The 22,412-nt window shown below is 43.2% G+C and overlaps 1 protein-coding gene across 1 annotated transcript in view; it reads right to left on the bottom strand.

The window, feature by feature from the left end:
* PRKCA (protein kinase C alpha) overlaps window positions 1-22,412 on the bottom strand; it is a 276,666-nt gene that overhangs the window by 143,175 nt on the left and 111,079 nt on the right. Inside the window, exon 3 of the mRNA XM_089540855.1 lies at window positions 6,210-6,292. Coding sequence (XP_089396981.1) covers window positions 6,210-6,292 — 83 coding nt within the window. The remainder of the gene's footprint in view (window positions 1-6,209; window positions 6,293-22,412) is intronic.

The raw sequence follows: 22,412 nt of genomic DNA, 5'->3' as shown, positions 1-22,412 counted from the left end.
AATCTGATAGGGAAATGTCAAGTCATTTTAACCAAAACTGACTGGACCTGGTCAGTGGTGTCACTAGGGAGTGCAGACTGCACTAGGTGAAACCCAATTGGGGGAAATGCAGGGGGTGACACCACTGTCCTCAAACACCTACTTTATGGCAGAAATTGGCTGTGGCATTCACCTGCTTCCCTTTAAAATGCTTTAAAAGATGGCGAGAGTGGGGTGAAGCTCAGTGGGAGGACAAAGGAGAGGCCCCAGAATTTTTTAAAATTCAAATTACAAAATTTTATTAAAAAAAAAAATTAAAAACCTTTGACATTTTAAACATTTTTATTCTTTTATAATTTTCTTTAAAAACATCACATTTTAACCAAATCTCACTATGCATATGTAAATACATTTAGGTTGTGCATATGATATTATAATTTGAAGGTATAATTTTAATTTTGCTAGTTGTTTATGTCACAACTATTGGCATTGCACTCAGTGGTATATGGGAATTGCCATTTACAAGTAACATGACTGCAAAAAAACATTGCTAAGGATTCTGTATGGTGTGAAGTAGGAGGAGGTCAATGAGGGGGTGACACCAAACCTAGGGATGTCACTGGACCTGCTGCCTACTGGTTTTCTACAATCAAGATTTGGAACCAAATTCAAAAGGAGAAAGTATTTTTGAAGTCTCACTCTTCATCCCAAATATTTGTGGTGACCTTCCAAGGACATGAACAGTCATTTAAACTATAAAGAGCATTTGTGTGTGTGGGTGGGGGAGGTATATGCTGTGCAATTTAAAGTTGGTGTCATTTAAAGAATCTGCAAAGAAGCATCTTTGCTGCAGGATTTTTTTTTAATCTATAGGATGAATTCTCAGGGGTAACATGAGCTTAATCTACTCATTGTAAAGCAAAGATTGCTGCTATCAAAGCAGAAGGCACTTTTAAGGCTTCAGCCTATTTCTGAAGACAGATGGAAAGGATTACTGCACAGCTACCAGATTGTTCCATTAATATTAAGGACAATTCAGGAAAGGTTTCTGACTTATATATATTCCCAGTGTCTAGGATGAAACTATTTTTTTTAAAAAAATGCCTCAGCAAATGCAAGCTGTGTATGAATTCTTATTGCCTGTTGATCCTTGTAACCTTTTACAGTTCGATTCCCACAGGCTTAATGTTACAGCTAAATTTCAGCAGATTTTGGAAAGCTTCCTGCTAAAAATTATTTCTTTGAGACAGCATTGTTAATGGACAAATCTCACTGTCTAGCATTATTTTAAATGACCTTCCACTTCCCAGTAACCTATTTTACAGTAAGGAGTTTCTGTGAATTGCTACAGCATACAGAGTGAAGGAATGGCATCTTATAAAATGTGCTGCTGTTCGTTTTCTTCTCCTGCTAATATGTAAGAAATGATCAGTCTGGGTTTATTGATTAGAAATAATGTATGTGGTCTAGAGTTCCATAAATTTAGAAAATAACAAGACTACACATGCCCTGTCTATATTTATTTGTTTTATGTCCTACCCAGGCTAATTGAAGTTTAAGTCTGCATTTGCACTGCAGAAATAATTCAGTTTTATGCCACTTTAATGGCTCAAATCTATGGAATTTAGGTTTTCTGCTTTGTTGTAGCACCAGATCTTTGACAGAGAAGGCTAAATTAAGCCATGACAATTAAAGTGGTGTCAAACTGGAATATTTCTGCAGTGTGGATGCAACCTGTGTTCTCTAAAAGAGGGAACCAATAATCGGATGGTGCAAAAGAAGCAGATGGCATAAAAGGTCTGCCCCAGGACTGCGGCAGCTGCATGTGCCCAGCCCCAATCCAGGACACTGCAGTGGTTCTGAACCAGGCGCCAAAAAGGAGTGGTATTTTACCACTCCTTTTTGAGCTGGTTCTTTGGGAAAGAGCCATGCTTGGTGTTGCTTCCGGTTGCATTCAGGGCGTGCCACATCTGAATGAAATGCCCCTAATGTGGCCCGACACCAACCTTTTTGAACTGTCTGTTTGAGGCCCATCACACTGGTTGAATAGATCTTACTGTCAGGAGGTTATTCTTAATGTTTAGACAGAATTTTTTTTCTTATAATTTGAATATATTGCTTTGATCCTACTCTCCCTACCACCAGAAAATCATCATTTATAGGGCAGCCCATAAGATATTTAACAATAGCTGACAATAGCTCAGGGAATGTGCTGACCGGCCATTAAGGCCGGCTTGGGGTCGGAGTCAGGGTGTAGTGTCCCCATGACGCATGCCCCAACTCTGCCACATGGTGGTGTGATGCTGTGTGCTACTCCCACGGTGTATGGTATCACGGTGCTCCTCTGGCACTGCGTTTACATAACGCAGCACCAAAAGAGCTTTTTGTGGCTCCTTTTTGCTCCCTGGAAAGGTTAGATCAGGACTGCAGTGTGTGGTTGCCACAGCTACGATCTGGCTTTCACTACGCCATCGCAAACCTCTAAGAAAGATGACATGTGTGATCATCACTAAATCTGATGCAACAGCCACCTCAACATAATGACTTGCAGAATGACATGAGGGTTATCTATCACCATGAATCGAAAGAGATCTCATTTCGTATGTCTGATTTCAAAAAGTAGTGGTATAGTTGAGTGCTGGACTATTTATTTATTTATTTATTTCATTTTTATGTCGCCTTTCTCCCAAAGAAGGGGCCTAAGGCAGCTCACAAAATAAAAACATTTTTAAAAACTTTACAGTAAAATTTTTAAAAAAGTTAGAATCGCCTAATTAAAACAATATAAAATTAACATTAAACACATACAAAAAATTAAAACATAACTAAAACTCACACCACATATAAAACCACCCTGTCACGATTATTACATTAAAAAGCCTGCTTAAATAAAAACATTTTTGCTTGCTGGTGAAAGGCAAGGCAGGAGGGAGCCACTGTAGCTTCCCATGGAAGCAAGCAGAGGTTGGGAGTAGCCACAGAAAAGGCTTGTCCTCACCAAATGAGCCTGGAATGGTGGTGGGACTGAGAGAAAGCTTAGGGCTCTAGCAGGTTTTTATGGGGAGATACAGTCTCTCAAACAGTCTGAACCTAAGCCAGCAGCCAGAGGATCGAACAGGAATCCCCCCAACACCACCTTTTGAGTTCGCCCCTCCAGGAAAGACTAAAACCATTGCACAATAGTGCCAACTCCCATCCCACTGAGATGGCCCAGAAGGATTCCATACTCAATGGTATCGAAAACCACTAAGAGATCCAGCAGGACCAACAGGGACACTTACCCTGTCCAGTTCATGGTGTAGGTCATCCATCAAGGCAAACAAAGCTGCTTCTCTCCCATAGCCAGGCCTGAGGCCAGATTGAAATGGACTATGACTATGGAGAGTAAGGTTCGAAGCCCCTGCTCAGGCAGGGATACCCACTGGGTGACCTTGCGCAAGTCAAACTCTCTGCTCAGAGGAGGGCAAAGACAAACCACCTCTGAATAAATCTTGCCAAGAAAATCCCAGGATAGGTTCACCTTAGGGTTGCCATACATCAGAAATGAACTGAAGTAACACGACGACGACAACAACAACATCTGAGCTATATTTCACGAAAATAAGCTTTCCAATGTGTCTCATATTAATTTAACATACTGTATAAAAAAATTAACATTTTATGCAAAAGTAGCAGAAGTGAAAGATTCAAGAAAATAAAAATGAATAAATTGCATTTAGTGATTTAAATGTTTTCAACCAATGGCTATATTCAGATATCACAAGAAACAATGGTTTATCATGCCAGCAGGCTTACAAAGCCAGTTTTATAATGCATGCACAGTCCAACATTACATGAACATTTTTGCACAAACACAAGTTTCCACAGAAGGAGAAGAGATGAGAAAATCACTCCGATTTAGAAAGGGCTAATGACCCTTTCTTCTCTTCATACATCAGAAGTCTGTTGAAGAACAGTGAAGCGACCAGTTTTAAATGCCTCTCTTGGTTATAAATATCATTTCCTAGGAGAGCATTATAAAGATCTTTTACAATGGGAAGTAATCAGTTGACCCAATTCACAAGTCAAACATGGAACTAATTAAATGCTGAGGAAATTGAAGTTATCCTACTAACTGTAGCATGAGCTAAAATTATTATTATTTTTTCCTATCATTCTTCTCTATGGCATTGCAACTTTGACAAATATATGAGATTATCTTTGTCTCTTCCGGAAAGAGTGTTCTGTAACTGTTTGCCAGAAGACAATTTTGAACTAGAAATAAAAACCAGCAACAATGTAGATCTATTTACTGTGACACTGTCAAAGTAAATATTATTTGAACTCAGCCAAACAGAGGAGCTTTTAAGAGTGATCCTAGGGAAAAAATGGATTTACAATGGCCATAGAGAAAATCCAGAGCTCTTGCAGAGAAAAGTGGAGGTTCACATTATACAACGAGACTTCTGATTCCCCAAAAAGCAACTTCATGTTACATCAAGCTGCTTTTGAAACTTCCAAGTTTCTGAAGCATCCTGCAATGCAGCATGATGAAATGCACTCTTAAAAACAACTTCAAAAATCCCACTGTGTGAGTATGATGGGTTAAAGTTGTCTGTTCCTTATAATGAAAGAATCAAAAAGCATTTCACCAAATTTCTATAGTTACTTTGGAGAATTCTGAGAGATGGCTGGATAAAAAAGGGAGGTTAAGTGGCAGGTATTCTAGCACTGAACATGCATCTCTACTGTTGAAATTACTGATGACATGGTCATCAATCAGCAATGATTTTGCCTTAGCAATAATAACCATAAAAAAATGTGTAGGGCAGATATTGTATAAGTTGGAGTCCTGTCCTCCTTAACCATTTCAGATTGTGCTTTTAAAGATACATTCTTAGAAACTACAGAACATCTCCTGTAAAGTTAGGTAGGTTTATTTTCTTGTTTACAAAGTTATTTCTTTGTGGAAGTTCCACTTTGGCACTGCTTTTAGATTGTACACTGTAGGCAGGTCTTATCTTGTTTTTTTATTATTATGTAAAGTGCTGTGCAAAACTTATGGCACAGCATAAATGATGATGATGATGATGATGATGATGATGATGATGATGATGATGATGATGATGGGGTTTGGTGCTGTTGTGCATGAAAACAGCTTCTGGATGAAACTGTAGTAGGGCCATTAATTTGTTTGGACATCTTTGCATGGAAATGCATTTCTTTAACTTGAATGTTTTTGAAAGTAGAAAGAGCTCAAACTCAGAAGCAAAGCATATGCAGTTCCAGCCCAGCTCTAAATTTGTAGTCTGCTGTATGTTGGGAACTACTCTGGGGTGGGAGAGGGGAGAGGAAGCAGCCTCTAGAAAATGGATGCTGTCCCACAAAAGCTATACACAATATGCGTAATGCAAAACTGTCTCCCGAACATACCAATTTGAAGTTCTCATAAGGTGTGAGTAAACAAAGTCTGGCCCCACACTTACTGTATGAAATAATATAGCCCAGGAAGAGGATTTTCACTTGAGTCTGCCTATTCAGCTTCCCAGCAAACATCAAACTCATATTAGAGCACATATTTAAAAGGATAGTTGCTAGATTCCCTAAGAACTAGGACATTTCCTGGCAGGCAAAAATGTTCACAATGCTGTGTAAGTTCCAGGTTCAGAAATATAGAACTAATAAAACATCTGTTTTCTTTGCAAAATAAAAGTGTGAAATTGTTTTTATTTTGCAACAGAACAGAAAATAACATATGGAAACTTCAACATCTTCAATGAAACTAGTTACCTAAACAAATAAATAGGATTAAATTTAATATAAAACAATATTTCTCATGGTTGGAAATCCATTATTTGAATATACCATCTTTTACACTGAGGTGCCAATCTGTATTCAATATGATGAACAGGTTTGGGCATTAATAAAAATTACTTTATGAACATATATTCATTTCTCTCTCTCTCTCTCTCTCTCTCACACACACACACACACACACACACATATATCACCTATTGATATTTCTTGATTTTGTTTGTTTGGTACCTCTTCTTCCCCTTGTTTCTCTTTCATTCGCTTAGATGTTTATGACCATCTATTATCATGAAAAGAACATGCAGCAACCCAAGAAACAATGAAAGGAATATATCAAAGAACATATTAACCATCTCTTGCACTGACAACATTCATTATCCTTTTCAAAAAGAGCAACACATCAAAACAGACCAGAAACCAAAGTCTATTATACTTACATCAGTGTCAGGCCCTTTGTCTGCCCCAGGACATGAGAAGGTAACAAATTCATGGCACCTTTTGTGAACCACAAAACAGCAAACTAGAAAGAGAAGGAGAAAATATATATACAGGTGACCAGACTTTTAAGACATGGATCAATTTACATGCATGCAGTTATCATCTAAAGTGGCTTAAAAGCCATCTGTCTTCTGCAGGGGTAGGCAACCTTTTTGAGCCGGGGGCCGGGTTGGTGTCCCCCAGACAACCGGGGGGGGGGGGGATAATTAAATAATTAAATAATATAGGACAACATTTTCAAATGTAGGACATATTTTTTTAAAATGGAGCACATGCGAAAAAATTTGATGATTTTTAAAAACTGTTAATATAAATGCATGTTTCTTAGGCATGATCAGAATGGAGGACATTGGGGCATTACAGTCCATCCTTGCCTTACGCGGGGGATCTGTTCTGGATCCCGCCGCGTAAGGCAAATTCCGCCTATGCTCGAGCCCCATTGGAAACAATGGGGCTCGTGTGCGGTGGCGTGGTGGTGCGGGAGCACGCGGGGCGCAACGGGCGCGCGCGCACATTCAATTGAATGGGACGTGCTGCACCTTCCGCCCCACGCATACCCCGCGGCTTGAGCGTGTATGCTCAAGGCCGCGTATGGCGCACCCACGTATGGTGCGGGCACGCTGTATTCCTAGACAGATGGCAGAAATGTACTTCCCTTTCTGGCCAACCCCCCCCCCTCCCCATTCGAAACAGCATATTTGGGCACTGAACATGGCTTTACTTAAGATGGCCTCTTGCATATTTCAGAGGCTTATTGCATAACCAAACTCTTTGGGTTTCACACTGAACATGAGTTCACATGGTTATGCATATTGAACATGTCAAGATGGTTTCACAGTTCTTGCACCAAGCGTACTTCTCAGAAGTGTGTACTTGGTCAAGGGACTGTGGTTTTTCTTCACTGCGCATGAGTTTGTAAAAATCACAGCAATTTACATTGGCCATGCCTCTGAAGCTGGCTCATATCAATATCACCATCACCATCACCATCATCATCATTGTTAAAACAAAGCAGACCTGTAAAAATGGAATGGAAATCCTCCTCCTCCTCCTCCTCCTGCTCCTCTTCTTCTTCCTCCTCCTCCTCCTCCTCCTCCTCCTGCTCCTTCTCCTCCCTCGTCCTCCTCCTCTTCCTCCTCCTTCCTTCCTTCCTTCCTTCCTTCCTTCCTTCCTCCCTCCCTCCTCCTCCCCGCGCGCCTGCGCTAGAGGCCCCATGCGCTTCCGCAACAGGCCAAAGGCCCCACGGGGCCTTTGGCGGCGGCAATCGCTGGCAGGACCGAGCTGGGGCCAGTCCCAACGGCTCGGCGGGCCACATGTGGCCCACGGGCCGTAGGTTGCCGACCCCTGGTCTTCTGAATCGTTCAAATGACAGATCAAATCATTCACAAATTTTCAGTCTCTTCAAGAGACACAGCATTCCTGCTGTTTGGGTATGTGTTTGCAATTATTTGTAACTGACAACATTACATTCACAAAATATGAACTTCGATCAGAATGGGTTCCTACAAAACTTTGATTTATGATGGATTTTTACTCTCTCAATAGATAAAGGCACACAGTTCACAAGTCAACATGATGTACCAGTTGTTTAACATGTAGATAGTAACTATCAAAACAACTTGAGGACAGCCTTACAGCCCTATTAGAGCAACTGTTAACAATATGCACAGAGGTCTTGTAGTACCTTTGAGACTAATTGAGAGAAGGAAGATGTAGTGGTTTTCACAGACTTAAGTCCAAAACACACTGCAGAAATAATTCAGTTTGAAACCGCTTTTAACTGCCTTGGTTCAGGGCTGGGGAATCCTGGGAATTGTAGTTTATTGTGGCACCAGACCTATCTGACAGAGAAGGCTAAATATCTCACAAAACTACAGTTCCCAGAATTCCATAGTATCAAGCCAGGGCAGTTAAAACAGTCTCAAACTGGACCTTAGTCTACTTCCTCTATGCAGCGAGGAAACAGACTGAGGCCCAAAACAGATGAGCCAAAAGCGCCACCTCGAACCGATCTGGGGGCGTGGTGTACAGATGACGCATGCCCCTGGATCAGGCCAAAGTTGTACCATGACTGCAAAAGGAGCACCAAAAAAGTGCTCCTTGCTGGCACTCCATGGTGGCAGGCAGCCTTGGGACTGCAGCGTCTAATCACCACAGCCCTGTGCCAAATGGGAAGTGGGTGATACTGGAGCGGCCAGAGGCCACTCCAAGCTGCTGGTCTGCTTGACCCCCAAGTCTAAGAAAGCTTATGCTATAACTTCTTTTTTTCTAAGTTAGTCTCAACAAAGGTGCTACAATATCCCTTTGCATATTGTTAACACAACAGTGCAGTAATTCTCAAGCTGTGCAGCATGGGGAAAGAGCTAACGTGTTGTAAAAAATAGTGATTAAAGGTTTGCAGGAAAGCAAAGTTTCACCCACAAAGGATGCTTCTTGCTGATACTCCACCTAACTCACTGCTCTGGGCATGCCTCTTTCCATATCAACTACCATCAGTGGTGAGTAATTTCTGCTGCACTGGGGATGGTTACATCATCAAATTCCTCCTAATGAAGAAATGTGGCAATATTACCATGCTGAAAGAGAGCTGCATGTTGCCTCTCTGCACAGATCATTTGTCTGGGCTCCCAAATCACAGGGAATGACCATATAAGAGACTTTCAGAAAACATAGAGGGGAATTAAACACATGGCTGTCCCAACTAGCTACACAGAATTCCAACACAAATTTCATACCAAGTTAATGCTAGAAATGGAGAAAACACTTATTTAAGAACCAGTCTACTGTCCTAAGTCATTATACCATCCAAGGTCACTCAAGAGCTACATATTAATGGTGCTTTAGTGTACCAAGGAAAAATGAGCTACAAGGAACACAGTGCAAAAACATGGGTGGCTGAGTGCCAGAACAGAAAGGGCACCTGGATTATGCATTCCTCTCCCCTCCTTGCCCTTCACGGACTTTACTATTCATGTATTCCTTTCTGCTTTACATTATTAATAATAATGTAAATTATGTTAATATTATGTCATAGGTTTCTCAGATATGAAGTAAGATACAGGGTGTCTACAGCCATGGATCAGAGGTGAGGGAAATGTGCATCCCCCCACATAGTGATGGACTGCAATCCCCAGCAGTGGGAGATTGCTGGGAGCTCAGTTAAACAACATTCAGAGAGCCACAGACTGCTCATCATACAGCTCCATAGCAAAATGGAAAGATCCAATCTTATTTACGTGGTATAGGGGTACAACCCAGTGTTGTGAGTTGGATGTCTGCTGCCACTAGGCAGATGGGGTCTGGAGACCTTGTTAACACCAGGGGAAAATGTTAACCGCTCTTTAGTTTAAAGAAAGAGTCAACTTGTATTTATGACCTTGTTTGATACTTCTAGCATTCGCTTAGATGTTTGAGGCTAGGAAAAGATATGTGGGGTGGGAACAGACTGGAGAAGTTAATTTTCCTCTGTTGCTAACCTACTCACACTGCTTGCATGTGCTAGCTATTGGGAGGGGAGAAGATAAGTCACGCTGGCACATTTTGATATTCTTTGTTTGCTTCTGCACCTTTTCTGAGCCCATCTTCCATCAGCCTTGCCCTGGAGGTTGTGCAACCCAGGAAGAATTTGATCATCACCAGTGATCATTGGGGTAGCACTCATTGTTTAAGAGCCCAATTCTACCACCGGTTGTGAGGGAATGCTGAACCCCATCAACAAAAGGCCTGTTGTGTATTATCTGCTGCATCATTTACCACCAATAAAGCAACAGCAAAGGCAGCGCTTGAAGACAAGAGCCAGAGATGTAAATATATCATTGAATATATCATTGAAAGTTAGGATTGTCTATATCATCGTGCTAGAGAAGAGTTCCATGAATACCATGGACTGCTAAAAAGACCAATAAATGGATCATAGAGCAAATCAAGCCTAAACTCTCCCTACAAGCCAAGATGACTAAACTGAGACTGCCATACTTTGGACACATCACGAAAAGATAGGACTCGCTAGAAAAGTCAATAATGCTTGGTAAGGTAGAAAGCAGTAGGAAAACAAGGAAATCAAGGCACTGAGTCTGCTTACGTTAATGATAGGGTTACTTGGGGGAAGTTGACTTGATGGCAGTTAACAACAAAACATGTGGCTGTTGTGTTCAGTACTGAAAGAACTCTTTAGAAGGCCTGGAATTACACTCAGTTCAGAAACAGAACACTCCATTTCAACCCAAACTGGAAATTGTATTATAATGCTGTATTACATTTTAAAGTACTAAATTAAGATACAGTTCTGTGAAAAACATAGTGTTAAGAAATGTGAAGGTATTACAATGACAGGAGGTAGGCCTATGTTTTAGTTATGTGTAATACATATGGCCAATGGACAGCCCATGGGCTGCATATCTGACCCCTGCTCACTCTCTCTAGAAGATAAACTGCATAGCACTTAGATGCCCCACTGCTTTTTCCCTGGCAGCTGGGACAGAGAAAACCAAACAGACTTATTCCCCAGATGTCAATGGGTTATGGGGAGAAGCTCACGTGGATGCTGAGATGAAAATAAATTAAGCAGACTAGAAATAAGACAATCATTAGCAATACAAATATTACTGCAAGTATCCTATGTTCTCTTCAAAATATCCACCTCAGCCAATCCACAGAAGTGCCACTGTTTTTGTATCAACATATCACACAGATAAGCAAGAATATTGCTACTGAAAGAAAAAGCAATCTTTCCTAAGCAGATAAAAAGAAACAATTCTGTCACTCAGAACAATCCTATGCAATGCTTTAGGTGCCAAACACAAGCTAAAACCACTATAAATTGTGTTTGCATTCTTCCTTTTGGTGCCAAAATCCTACAGCGTGTATTAGAATCTGTTTGGTAATAAAACCTCAAATTAATCATTTAACATTTCACTCTTCCAGAATTGCTGTTTTATTTAACAAGTGGGACAGCTGATGGAAATATGATTTTCCTATTATTATTTGTTGTGTGCCTTCAAGTTGTTTCCAACTTATGGCAGCCCTAAGACAAACCTATCCTAGGATTCTCTTGGCAAGATTTGTTCAGAGGGAGGCTGACTTTGCCTTGTTTTGAGGATGAGAGAGTGTTATTTGTCCAGTGGGTTTCCATAGCTGAGTCAAGATTCAAACACTGTCCTCAAAAATCATAATCCAACACTGAAACCACTACATCACATGGCTCTCCTCTGTTATGATCACATGAGTAGATAAATCAGGCTCCAACCCCCCCCCCCCCACCGCTGCCACCCATTTACTGTCTCTCCATTGTGCTGAACTGCTCTATGGCTGGGGGCAATGGGACTTGCAGTCCAACATTTTGTTAATTGGTCTTAAACTAGCACTCAGTCTGCTTTCCTTCTGTAAAGGAGGGCTAGACAATTTGGTTCCATTCAGTAATTTTGCATTACTACTCCCAGACTCCCTAACCATGTCTGAGACTGATGGGAATTGTAATCCAAGGCATCTGTAGAGCTTACCCTTGTTCTCTGGTCACTAAAGTAAGTAATGGCAAATCACCATATTTGTGTATTACAAATGGCTCATCTAAGAATTTTATACATTATTAACAAATGCCATGCATGTCTGAGCTTGAAGTTTTCTGCCACCTCATATCTTTAGTTTCAATTATCCTGCTTTGAAAGGATCAATTATTAATGATAGATTATAGTAATTAAACTTAATGGTAGATTACAGTAATGGCAGATTGCAGTTATGTTCAGGAATTAAGTGTCTTCTCATTTCGGAATCTATTTTCCTTACTAGTACTGTTACGATTTAGTTAGGCACACATCTATGCCTTTGAGTGCCAGCAATCCATCTCACTTGATTTACATGTTAATGTCTCCAGGTTTAATTATGTACAGTCATTTGTATTTTTCTGAGATTAATAAATATTCATATTGAATATATATTACATATATGTTGTTGCTGTGTCTGTTGTTGGCAGCCCTAAGGTGAACCTATCATGAGGTTTTCAGGGGCTAAGAGAGTGTGGCTTGCCCAGTGTCACCCAGTGAACTTCCATAAGTGAGCATGGAATCGAACCCTGATCTCCAGAGTTGTAGTCCAGCATTCAAACGACTATACAACCTTGCCTGACCCGTTTGCCAAATGGGAACCATTCTGTTTCTCCATATTCTTTTAAAACAGTAGCCTCTTGTCCTAAATACAGATTTGTCATCAGATTATCAAATGTAGTGGTCCTCCACTACATTCGTGGAAGGTACCCAGCCAAAAAAGGTTTCTATAAGCAACTGAAAGGAATGTAATTGACCATTCAAAATATACAACATGCATACACCCAATTCTATTTGGCCATATGAAGGAGAGAAAAAACAGGACATTTGGAAATAAGAGTAGAGAGCAATATATCCAGCTTCTCTAGATATTTAATTTGAGAATTTGTGTGTTTTGAGCAGGGGTAAGCAACCCCTGGCCCGCGGGCCTGATGCGACTCGCGGAGGCGGCAGGACCGGCCCCTGCTCGCTCTTGCCGCCGCCAATTGCCGCCACTCCAGGCGCCATTTTGTTCTTCAAAATGGCGGCGAAGTCTCGCGCGACGGGAAAGGTCGTACGAGACTTCACCGCCATTTTGAAGAACAAAATGGCGGCGCCCATTGGGAGGCCCGGTGCGGCCCCTGGAGCCCTGTTCAAGGGCTCCAAGGGCCACACCAGGCCTCCCAATGGGGGGCGCCCACCTCCCTCCTCCGCCCTCCTCCCTCCTGGCTCCTCCCTCCTCCCTCCTGGCTCCGCCTTCTGCCCTCCGCCCTTCTCCCTCCTGGCTCCGCCCTCCTCCCTCCGCCCTCCTCCCTCCTGGCTCCTCCCTCCTCCCTTTGCCCTCCTCCCTCCTGGCTCCGCCCTCCTCCCTCCTCCCTCCTGGCTCCTCCCTCCTCCCTTCGCCCTCCTCCCTCCGCCCTTCTCCCTCCTGGCTCTGCCCTCCGCCCTCCTGGCTCCTCCCTCCTCCCTCCTGGCTCCGCCCTGCACCCTCCTCCCTCCTGGCTCCACCCTCCGCCCTCCTCCTCCCAAGAGCGGGGAAAGGAGGAGGAGGCCGACACACACACACACACCCCGAGAGCCAGAGCCACTGCCACGCGAGAGGTTGGTTCATTGGGGGAGGGGGGTTATCGGGAGCTACACCTACTACCTGTGCCTTTCTGGGTTGAGACAGTGGGCATGCATTTCCCCTGTTCTGTGGCCTTATCTTCTGGTAGTTTCCAGGCTTGCAGATATTGTTATTATTATGCTTATCCCTTGGTATTCTCTTTGCAAAATCCCTCCGCATGGGCTTTAACTTTACTTGTTCTTGTTCTTCATTTTAAATATTGTATATGTTCCCATTTTGTTTTTTACTTCAAAATATAATGTTTGCAGTGTATGTAGGAATTATTTCTTATTTTTTATTTATTTAATTTTTTAAAAAATTATTTAATTATTTATTTTTGGGCTTCAGCCGAAGGAAGGGACTGAGGAGGAGAGGCCAGGCACACGCCTCTTTCTCCTTGCGGGGCTTTGGTGGAAGCTCCGCCCCGGCATGCAGCTCTGCCCCCGGAGGGTGGCAGCTCCGCCCCAGTGTGTGGCTTTGCCCCCAGATGGTGGAAGCTCCACCCTCGGCGTGCGGCTCCACCCCCAGAGGGTGGAAGCTCCACCCCCCAGCTTCAGCCCCCCAGTTGTCTGAGGGACAGCACCCCGGCCCCCGGCTCAAAAAGGTTGCCTACCCCTGGTTTTGAGACTGAAATTCTGGACCATGCCAACAGCTATCAGGTCAGAATGCACAGGGAAGCCTTTGACATCCACAAACACCTCGGCAATTTCAACAAGAAATAAGAAACCCTTAAAGTGATCGAAATTTGGCTACCAGTCCCGAAAACAGCAAAATCAGGACTCAGCAAATGCAAGTGAAAAACCACCCAGGGTCAGGGGTATTCCCAGCAGACAATGATCACTAATTAAAGACACTAATCCTTTTCCCCAACCTGAGGCCTATGCATATCCTCCTACCATGAGGGTATGTTGAGCCTGGAGAAGAGACGGTTAAGAGGCAATATGATAGCCCTGTTTAAATATCTGAAGGGATGTCATATTGAGGAGGGAGCAAGCAAGCTTGTTTTCTGCTGCTCCAGAGAACAGGACCTGGAACAATGGATGCAAGCTCCAGGAAAAGACATTCCACCTCAACATTAGGAGGAACTTCCTGACAGTAAGGGCTGGTCAACAGTGGAACAAACTCCCTCGGAGAGTGGGGGAGTCTCCTTCCTTGGAGGTCTTTAAACAGAGGCTGGATGGTCATCTGTCAGGGGTGCTTTGATTGAGAGTTCCTGCATGGCAGGGGGTTGGACTGGATGGCCCTTGTGGTCTCTTCCAACTCTTGTGATTCTACGATTCATTCAACAACATAACAATACACTGATTAACATGGGAATCACTCCTACCTACCCAGGGTCACAATGTGTGTGTGTGTGTGTATACACATACCCAACTCTCATCCATGCCAGCATTCTCTGCAAATGCCAGCCACAGATGCTGGCAAAATATCAGGAATAAACTCTTCAAGAACATGGCCACATAGCCCGAAAAACCCACATAAACTATGTTTTGAGATTCCTTTCCAGAATCCTGCCTCTGTAAATATCCACAGGAATCTCTCCATAAACAAAGAAAGTATCCTTAGAGGAGAAGGGGAGACAGCTGTTAAAAATACAGTCTACAATTCAAAGAACAATCTAGATCTCGAACCTGCCATCATTTCCAATTAATAATCCTATATTTGGGGATATGGGGCATTCACATACAACCGACAGGAGGACTCAAGCACCCAGGAAAACTGTCACACAAAGGTCTATGTGCATTTCCAAATGTGCCACAAACACAAATGGAGATCTAGCACTAACCCAACACTTAAAGATATCTCTTTTTTTTTAATTCAAAAAAAATGGGAGAAAGCCTTCCTCTCCAGGAGCTGATTGCTACTTTAGCTGGAGCAGTCAAAGGCCTTGGCCATGCACTTGCAAACAAAAGAGGCTCACGTCATTGGCCACCCATTTTTTTTAAATGGTGCAGTTCAGAAGTTTTAGTCATATGATGAAGAAAGTCAGAAAAACAGAGAAAGAAAAACACAAGAGAATTTCAAATGCCAGGAAAGCATTCATTCTAACCTAAGATTAGAAAAGCTAACATTTTGCTATGGAAATGAAAGCAATTGAAGATTATAATTGTACACACGTGTACTCAGGAATCTATGGAATAAAGCAGGACATACTTTTAAATAAACATAGTTAGGATTAGGCTGAAAAACTGGTGGAAAGTAAATATACAGATAAGGGTTGCTTTGTTGGCTTCTGTTTTTGTTTTACTCCCCCCCCCCCCCTTGATAGACCATATTTGCTTCTTTTTTTACCTTGACAGACCAGATGAAATGTAAAAGCGATGCAGGATATACAAAAGAATCAGAGAAATTTAAATGAAAAGAAATCACTGGCCTGTTACAGACTGCCAAAATAAAGCTGCTTCGGGTCTCTTTGGAGGTATGCTATTTAAATGATGCATGGGTCCTAAGAGTCCGGAGGTCACACCAAAGCCACACTCCATTCCTAAGCACTGGAGGGCAGCTTTGGTGCAGCTTCCGGATTCTTAGGATGCATGCATCATTTAAATAGCATACCTCCAAAGAGACCCGAAGCAGCTTTATTTTGGCTGTCTGTAACAGGCCACTATTTCTAATACAATGACAAAGGCTTACATTAAGTCAGACAGGTTTTCTTTTCAAGACCTGATATAAAAGAAAGTGATCTTTCCCAATCCTCTATCTTCTGTTACCCATAAATTTAAAAACTACAATTTAATCAATCAGAAGGACTTCAATAAACACTGATTATAGATGCTTTAAACATCTCCAATAATTTCTGCACTTCTGATAACAGTTGAAAAAATTATTTGAAGTAAGTGAGTTTTAAAAACACATACATATATAACAAGCACAACCACCCCAAAAGACAGAAGGGCTAATTTCAATTTCAATTATGGGGCTAATTAGAAGAGAGGGATTTTGCAGTTATACATCAATTATTTGCCCTGCACAGTTTATTTGCTATCCAAGAATGTGTATGCTTTAAGGTCAGAGCTCCTTGGTCCAAATATTCAAAACACAATATGTTTGATATCAAAGCTGGTAATCAGTAGGTTCAGTAAACACAAAACTGTGCATTTATGGTGCTGATATCTGGACTGTGTGTTTTTATTCACTTTAAAAACAAGTAGTGTGCAAAGTGCTGCTCCAGTTCAGTTTGTATTCACATTAATGAGAATTTCAGAATGTAAGTGTCTGGAGAATAACAATTTAGATCATGCAAGCCACTTGAAAAATGAAGAAAAATGCTCAGTTCACAAAACTATTTGATGACCTAAGGATATATAAAGAATTATGATACCCAAAGTCTGTATTAGCCATTTTGACTGAAATCCTACACACAGTTTAGTTTATGTATGTCTAACCTCCAAAGGTGTTCTCAACTCTTCAAGGAAATGGTGGAGCCGGGAGTAGAGGGGATGGAGGACAATATGTAGAACAAAGAGGACTAAAGAACAAAAAGGCCATGTCGACATAGAGGGACAGGAGAGGCCAAACAACTTCTCCCTTCTTCTGCTCACCTGCACCTTTCTTATACAATTCTTTGCATATAGCCCACTTTTCAGAAACCTATTGTATAATGCTAAGACTTAACTATGGTATTTTACTTGTTCACAACGAATGGAAAGCCTTGATGACAAACCTGAAATGCATTTCCCTTATTATTTCAACCTGCTGTAGCACTCTAATAATTGACCCTGGAAAAGGATGGGGAAGGAAAGAAAATGGAATACACTAAGTAGATTTTTACTTTATACTTTCCCAAATCTGTATCATTATTAATCTTTTCATAAAACCTCAAGTGGCTTTTAAAGAATTCAGGGAAGTTATAGACTCAGATCACGTGAACCCTGCAGCACCATTTCTCATAACATCTGTTTCTACTGGGTCCTTTTTCCTACACAATACAGGCAGCAAATAAGCCCTGAGAAAGATTCAAAGACACTACAGTGCAGGAACTTCAGCTGACATATAAGACCATTTTTCAGATATGAAACTTAAACTAGACTTTGCATTTTCTGTATCTGCAAATTGAACAAACAGCCTAAGCTGAGAACATCAAACAATTGATCACAAAACCTTTCTCTTTCATATTTTGCATCACTATAAGAGCTGTCAAACGTGATCCAATTCCAAATTGCAAAGCATCCTACGGTTTATTAGGGGTCCATCACCTTGGCAACATTTCACCCTGTAGGCTAATCTGGAATCATCTGCATATCTCTTTGTAAAATGTATTATTTGAGGGGAATGACAAAACAATAATTTCTAACCCTTTCTCTGGTCCTTAAACTGACTAGTTACATAAGTAACAAGCAATCAGATCAGTCCTGACCCTCTGATCAGGCCCAGGTTAAATTAAGCTGGAGAGTTATAGTTGGCACAGTGGGGGCATGTTTGAACACAACAAATGAAGGCACTCCCAGAAAGCAGGAGAGGCCACAGGCTATACAAGTTCTGCAATTTAATAAGAACACCCTTGAAGAAACTTTGGTCATAAGGAAAGTGAGTCTAGCATGCAGTCCTGAAAGATGCCTATCCAACCTCTATTTATGGAGAGTCCACCACCTTCTGAGGTAGACTACATTAAGGTTTGTTCTCTTTGGCCATATAGAAATGAGAAAACCTTTCTGGCCAACAGTGCATGCTTCTATTCTCCAAATGGCATGATAGTGTGGCGGATTCCGGCTAATGCTATTTGGTGTTAAGGGACAATTAACAGAGATTGAAGACATCATGAAACAGGTATTGCAGAGACAGAGGACTACAGTCACTCACCAAAAATACAGCAATCGAACCTCCAAACCAAGTGAGGACAGATCTAGCATAGGTGTGTGTGTGGGGGGGGGGGGGAGGCAGCCCCTGGATCACATGAAGTCCCCTTTTTATGACATCTCATCCAAACAACCTTCACCAGAAATCCTTGCACCCCATCAAAATATGAGAACAAAAACATGGCCCTAGGTCAGCTGCTGCTCCCAGAGGCTTCCATTGGAGGTCATTTGCTAAAATGATGCACCTCCATAATCCCTTAAGTAAAAACACTCTAGGGTGAGGACCTGAGAGAGAGCCTTCTCAGTGGCTGCTCCTTTCCTGTGGAACTCCCTTCCACAGGAGACTAGGCTGGCCCCCTCACTGCTGGCCTTTCGTAGACAGGCAAAGATATTTTTATTTAAACAGGCCTTTTGAGATCTGGCAGGCTTGGTTTATTGGGAGATGAGAGGGTTGGACTTGGACTTTTTAATTTTAACTCTGTATGTTTTAAAATTTTTATATTTGTAATTTTTATATTTTTATTATTTTAATTGTACAATTTTAACTTATGTTTATATATGTTTGCTGCCTTGGGTTCCATTTTGGGAGAAAGGTGGGATTAAAATAAAATAAAACAAAACAAAACAAACAAACAAACAAACAAACATAGAAAGCCACAAAGGGAAGTTATTTCTGGGTACAATTTTTCCACTTATTTTTGGCTGAAAGTAGGGAGAATTGGCCCAGTGCAGTTGTGGGAGGGTGAAATGCTCCAGTTCTCAACTACAATTGCTTGCCCCTAACAGTACACATCCACTACAATCTTCTGCTTCTGCCAGTGGAATCAAAAGTAGAATTAAACCTCCCATGCTCCTACACACACACACACACACACACACACACACCTCACGCCCCACCTAAAACCATAATCTGGCAGTCTGGGACAGCCTCTGAATTAGTTTCTGGAAACAAACAAAGGCAAGAGCCATGAGGAAAGAACTTTCTGATTCCACTGGAAGAAGGTACTACAAGATCACTTTGCATAACGGCAGAATGAGAATCTGGAAATGCCCAAACAGAAAGTTAGTGGAGAAGCATTCTCAAAGTTTCTATGGTCTGCAAGGTTCAGATGCTCAGCTCAGTCCAAAATCCAGTGTTCAGTTCAAAATCCAAGTGGTTTTTGAGGACTCTGAATGAGTGTTACCTCATCCTCACCAAGAGTGTACAAGTTCCTGGCAGGATATGCCCATGTGACTGATCATGCATCAGCTGCCATGTTTGCCTTTTACAGGGCAATTAGAACATCACAATAAAAACCAGATAAAAACTGTTTATTACAAAACCTAATCTCTTGAGATAGGGTGAAATTGAAAGAACCCTTAAAAATGACTGAGGTGGTATATTAAAGATATTTAGATATAATGTATATCCTCAAAGAACACCTTGGCGGGTTATAGACCGCCGCTTTGAGGCAGTCTGCCACCGCCGCCGTTTGCTCCGTAAGGGAGCCGCCGCAGCCACACCACGCGGCTCCCTTGCGGAGCAAAAAAGAAGCTCCAAAATGGAGCGTCTTTAAGCGGTGCCTCTATGACGTCGCGAGGCGCCAGGGGCGGACTCACAACGTCATAGATGCCGCGACACGTGCGGACGCACAGCATCCGATACGTAAACATGGCGGCCCCCAGCACCGCCCCTTCCTAACCCTAGTATGTATTCATTACGTACTAAATGGCGGTCTGTAACCCGCCCTTGTCTCTATCCAGGAACCAGGTTCGTCAAACTTCCTTTATTGAGTGTATTTACTTGACCCTGAAGGCCAGGGACAGTCTAGGGATTCTGTTGGTCTACCGGCCACCCCGTGCGCTAACAGACTCCCTTAACGAGCTGACACAGTTGGTTTCGGAGCTGGTGCTGGAATCCCCCAGGCTCTTGGTCCTGGGGGATCTCAACATCCCCTTCGCAACCAACCATATCCCATCTGGTGCGGCTCGGGAATTCATGGATACCATGACAGCCATTGGCCTGTCACAACTAGTCTCGGGGCCTACGCATTCTGTGGGTAATACACTCGATATGGTTTTTTGTACGGACATGGAAATTCCGTGGGCGGAAATAACTAATATTTCCGCCCTGTCATGGACGGATCATTTCCTGGTGGAGGCAAAAATCAAGGCATCTACCCAGATCCCTCCCGGGGGTAGTGGACCGATTAGAATGGTCCACCCTCGAAGGCTGATGGAACCCAAAAGGTTCCAAGAAGCCCTAGAGGGGTTTATGGTTGGAAATGACGGCGATTCTGTTGATGCCCTGACTAACACCTGGGACACTGATCTCTCCAGGGCTATATACAGTATCGCTCCCAAGAGCCCTCTCAGGCCTGCTTCCAAAAAGAAGCCCTGGTATACGGAAGATCTCCGGGCAAGGAAGCGGGTGCTGCGACAGCTAGAGCGTGCCTGGCGGAGATACCAGCGCTTATCAGACAAGGCTCTCCTAGACCGACTTTTGGAGGACTATGGAGAGGCGATAGATGCAGCAAAGAACTTGTTCTTTGCTGCACGTATCGCGTCTGCGGAGTCGCGTCCAGCAGAGCTGTTCAGGGTGGTGAGGGAGCTAACTCAGCTCCCTCCTGCTCTGAACCCTATCCTTGAACCATCTAAGGCCTGCTGTGACCAATTTAACAACTTGTTCGCGGATAAAACCTTTCGGATAAGGGAAGGTCTTGACGCTAGCATTGGTGCAGAACCCGGAGTAGAGGCATCCAGAGCTTCCGTGGACTCGGTTATACTGGATCACTTTGAGTCTGTAAGTACCGAGGATGTAGACAAGATCCTTAGAAGTGTTAGGAAGACAACTTGCTCCCTCGATCCCTGTCCCTCATGGCTAGCAGCTCAGGGGGGGACCGGTAGTAACATCCATGTTACACCGTATAATTAATACATCATTGAGGGATGGGCAATTTCCAGCTAGCTTAAAATTGGCCATTGTAAAACCATTGCTAAAAAAGCCCTCCCTCGACCCCCTGATGCATAATAATTATCGGCCAGTATCGCTATTGCCATTTTTGGGTAAGGTGATCGAGAGGGCGGTTGCAATCCAGTTTCAATCGATCTTGGATGAAACTGATTATCTGGACCCATTTCAAACCGGCTTTCGAGCGGGCTACGGGGTTGAGACTGCCATGGTCGCCCTGGTCGATGATCTCCATCTGGGCATGGACAGGGGTAGCGTGTCCCTGTTGGTGCTCTTGGACATCTCAGCGGCTTTCGATACCATAGACCATGGTATCCTTCTGGAGCGCCTGGCAGAGTTGGGAATCGGGGGCACTGCGCTCCAGTGGTTCCGATCCTACCTCTCTGGGAGGTTCCAGATGGTGCAGCTGGGGGATGTGTGCTCCGACAAGAGGGCCCTGACATCTGGAGTCCCTCAAGGAGCCATTTTGTCCCCCATGCTTTTTAACATTTACATGAAACCGCTGGGAGAGATCATTCGGAGGCATGGGGCGCGGGGTTATCAGTACGCTGATGACACCCAAATAGTCTTCTGTATGTCTCCGACTGATTCAGTGACCAAGGATGGCATCTCTCCTCTTGTTGTCTGTCTGGAGTCGGTAATGGGCTGGATGAGGGAAAACAGACTCAGCCTGAATCCAGAGAAAACGGAAGTGCTCGTGATAGGTTCTCCTGGCTCAGGGATGGCGGTATTTCCACCTGTCCTGAATGGGATCACGCTTCCTGTGAAGGACTCGGTACGCAGTCTGGGGGTGCTTCTTGATTCGTCGCTCCACCTTACTTCACAGGTGGATGCGACGGTCAGCAGCACCTGTTATCAGCTTCGGCTGATACGCCAGCTGCGTCCCTACCTGAGCTGGGGGGACCTTGAAACAATAGTACATGCTCTGGTAACCTCTCGTTTGGATTTCTGCAATGCGCTCCACATGGGGCAACCCTTGTACCATACCCGGAAGCTGCAATTGGTGCAGAATATGGCGGCTAGACTGGTCACTAATACATCTAGGACCAGTCACATAACACCGGTCTTAAAAGACCTTCATTGGCTGCCCATTCGCTTCCGGGCGCAATACAAGGTGTTGGTTATTACCTATAAAGCCCTAAATGGCTTGGGCCCAGGGTACTTGGAGGACCGCCTCTCTCCATATAATCCGCCCCGCACACTCAGATCAGCCAGGAAGCAAATGCTAAGAATTCCGGAGGCTAGATTGGCTACCACCACCAGGAGGGCCTTTT

This window comes from Sceloporus occidentalis, unplaced genomic scaffold (genome assembly GCF_023333645.1).
Source record: "Sceloporus occidentalis isolate IW3139 unplaced genomic scaffold, rSceOcc1.0.p SCAF_1, whole genome shotgun sequence".
Lineage (NCBI taxonomy): Eukaryota > Metazoa > Chordata > Lepidosauria > Squamata > Phrynosomatidae > Sceloporus > Sceloporus occidentalis.
Note: the sequence above shows the minus strand (reverse complement) of the source record. Positions and strands in the feature narration are given on the sequence as shown.